We start from the raw sequence: 3,391 nt of genomic DNA, 5'->3' as shown, positions 1-3,391 counted from the left end.
AGCTTTTATAATTTAATTATTATTAATATATTAGTAATATAAATTAATTATAAAAATAGGTTAATTAAAGTATAATTAGGTTATAGGTTATATTATTATATTATGCTTACTTAAAATATAACCAGAAATTTATTAGCTTTAAAAGTCTAGTTAAAACCCATATTATTTAGAGACGGACGTTGGTGCGGGGTCAGCGAGTGTGCGGGGGGCCCCACAACATGGGGAAGAGGCTGTAACCCCAATGAGGCAGCCGGCGGAACCATCCAAGACGGAAACAAGGACGGAGAAAATGGTCGACAAGAGAAGATGGCTCCCGCCGGGATCCGTACCAAGCACAGAAGACAGTGCAAGGCAACTTGTCCGAGACTTCAGAAAGAGCCTCGAGAGATTTAATATAGTGTGGGCCACGGGGTTTGGAATCGGGTTGCTAAAACTTGCCAAGACGCCTGGAGGGTTTATGCATAAACACCGCCGGATTGCCACGTCTACACGGCATGTCCGTAGCTGTAGCCTGTGTTGCTTGGCGAACGGAGATTGCCGTAAGATACGCCCGATGCAATAAGCGCGGAGCTGCCTTTTATGTCGCTCACACCACAAGGGTGCCGGTGCCGTACAATTATTTCTCTAATGACAAGGAATAAAAGAGGAAAGGAGCCCGCAACACGATGGCTGGTGCATGATAGCTCCGACCTAATTTGCTCACATCGGATGGGTCCGCAGCCTCAGGCATCGCTCATGACACATGTCTTACCATCTTGGCAGTTTCCTTGATATTACCTTGGCGCTGCTTGGCACAACATTCCCTTGTTCCAATATCGTGGGTGAGGTATATCCTACATGCAGCACAGTAAACCGCAATGGATTGTTAGACTATAAAACATGTCATGACCCGCTGCTAGTACTGTTGCGAGAGGCAGTCCCGACTTTCCACTACTGCAGTACAACAAGACAACAATTGCACTGCATACCTGCTCGGCCTAGTATAAAATGAAGTGCCGAAACTTACTGTCCTTTGGCATCCTCGCCATCCAGGCTTCCGGTCAGGTGGCGAATTATTGCAAAGCCTTTCCTGGGGACCAAAATTGGCCATCGGATGAGACATGGCAAAAGCTCAACAAGACGCTGGGGGGCGTGCTGATAAAGTCTGTACCTCTCGCCGTTGCCTGCCTTGACGAACACGGCACCCATGATGATGCGGCGTGCGACGCCATTAAACAGCGTTTGTGGAATTATGACTTCCATGATGCGGACCCTGTATCCGTCATGTGGAATCAGTATTCAAACTTCTCTTGTCTGCCTAACCCTGCCACACCTTGCAGCTCTCGCGGATATCCTGCCTATGTTGTCGATGCATCGACAGTAAAACACGTACAACACGCTGTTAATTTTGGTAGTACAATCCCACACATCTTGTATGAACAACTGATGCTGACATTCGTATCTAGCACGGAACAATAATATCCGGCTTGTCGTCAAAAGCACCGGTCATGACTATCTTGGCCGATCTACAGCCCCAGGGGCTCTATCCATCTGGGTCCATCACCTCAATACCATGACTTACCATGCTAATGAATTCCGATTACATGGATCCGACAAGGTCATTCCAGGCAGTGCTATTACCGTCGGCGGGGGTTCCCAAATGAATGATATCTACCTTGAAACTGCAAAGTATGGCCAAACTGTTGTTGGTGGTGGATCTAAAAGTGTTGGCGTGGCAGGGTACATTACTGGAGGAGGTCATTCTGTTCTCTCTCCCCGCTACGGTCTCGCCGCAGACAATGTTTTGGAAATTCAACTAGTAGACCCCAACGGACACGTCATAACGGTGAATGAGGAGCAAAGGCCGAGACTGTTTTGGGCTTTGAGAGGAGTGAGTAATCAGCTTACTTTGTTCGCGGCATCTTACTTATGTTTCAAGTAGGGCGGTGGCTCGACATTTGGAGTCATTACGTCAATAACGCTGAAAGCATTGCCTTCGCCGAAAGTGACGTCTGTCGTCTGGCGAGTCAATGTGAACCCTGCGGAATTATCAATTTTGCCAAATTTAGCGTCCTATCTCATGTCACAGGTTCCGTATCTGATGGATTCTGGTCTATCCGGCTACACCATGATCGGCGAGGACTGGACAACTCCCATTCTGATTGACGGAAAGCCGGAGAAGCTCAGTGGTGTAATGGGCTTGTGCATTCTTCAGGATCAGAAAGACCTAAACTACGCCTACGAATTGTTCCGGCCCATAAATGATACTGTCCAAGAGCGTTGGCTTGGGAAAGCGAGCGTCACTATCGATCTCAAGGAATATGACTCCTTCTATGCCTGGTTTAATGACAACTATGACCAGGGAAAGGCTGGATTCCCCCTATATCCGGCCTCAAGATTGCTGGACCAAAAGTCCTTAACAGAAAATGCCCAGGCCCTCTCTGAAGCACTTTCAAGCATGTGGAAGCCGAGAAAGGGAATGCTGGCATTTTTAGTTGGGGTACAAGGGGTCAACAACGCACAGCCTCAAGGGGGTAGCAATTCCGTTCACCCAGCTTGGAGATCTGCTTATGTACATGCTTGTAGGTGCCAAACCTCGAATCCTTGACGCAAGCCCGGGTATACTAACAGTGCCATAGTGACCGGGACTTCTTTCCCACCGTCTGATGAGGCGGCTAAAATGAAGGCTATTGCGACTGTCAACTCTGCTATGGAGCGACTGCGGAATCTCACACCGACATCTGGGGCTTACGTCAATGAGGTGAACATGGACATGCCCTCTTTCCCTCCAAAATATCAAGTTGCTAATGTAAGATTATAGGCCTTCAAATTCGAATCTGACTGGCAGCAAGCGTTCTGGGGCAGCAATTATAAGCGCCTCCTGCGTGCTAAACGTTCCTTGGATCCTAATGACGTTTTTTGGTGTGATCCTTGTGTCGGAAACGAAGGGTGGACCGAGTTGCCGAACGGGAAGCTTTGCAGAAGTGGAGAGTAAGCTAGTCGGCTAGGCCTGATAACTTGAGTAACCCTGTGGAAGAGAATAAAATCAGGGAAAACTTTTATAAATATTAAACTAAAATATAATACTAAAAAACAATTAAATTTATTGTAAAAAAAGCTAATAAAGCTAATAAAGCTAAAAAGGCTAAGATGACTAAGTAAATTTATATTAGTAGTTTTACCTTTTCTAGAAGATTATTATACATATTTATTTTCAGGTTCTAAATAATAAATGCTATTTTTAAATAGCTTTTATTAATATATAACATTATAAATTATCTTTTAACTTAATAAATTTAATATATTATAATATATATACTTGGTATTTTTTATATTATATATTATTATTAATTAAAGTAAGTATAATTACCTGATTATATTATTAATAAGTCTTGGTAATTAGCTAGTTTTT

At 44.5% G+C, this 3,391-nt stretch overlaps 1 protein-coding gene across 1 annotated transcript; it reads left to right on the top strand.

Annotated features, from left to right (window-relative positions):
• Nucleotides 1-987: 987 nt before the first annotated feature.
• Nucleotides 988-2,974, top strand: MAA_09606 (FAD binding domain-containing protein; the record flags this gene model as incomplete). The annotated part of the gene is made up of 5 exons (XM_007827604.2): nucleotides 988-1,390; nucleotides 1,446-1,870; nucleotides 1,922-2,561; nucleotides 2,619-2,740; nucleotides 2,801-2,974. 5 exons carry the CDS (start codon nucleotides 988-990, stop codon nucleotides 2,972-2,974), a joined length of 1,764 nt encoding a protein of 587 aa, XP_007825795.2.
• Between the last annotated feature and the right edge of the window lie 417 nt (nucleotides 2,975-3,391).

Source organism: Metarhizium robertsii, assembly GCF_000187425.2.
Source record: "Metarhizium robertsii ARSEF 23 chromosome Unknown MAA_Scf_9, whole genome shotgun sequence".
Lineage (NCBI taxonomy): Eukaryota > Fungi > Ascomycota > Sordariomycetes > Hypocreales > Clavicipitaceae > Metarhizium > Metarhizium robertsii.
The sequence above is the reverse complement of the archived record's forward strand: the minus strand, read 5'-3'. Positions and strand labels throughout refer to the sequence as shown.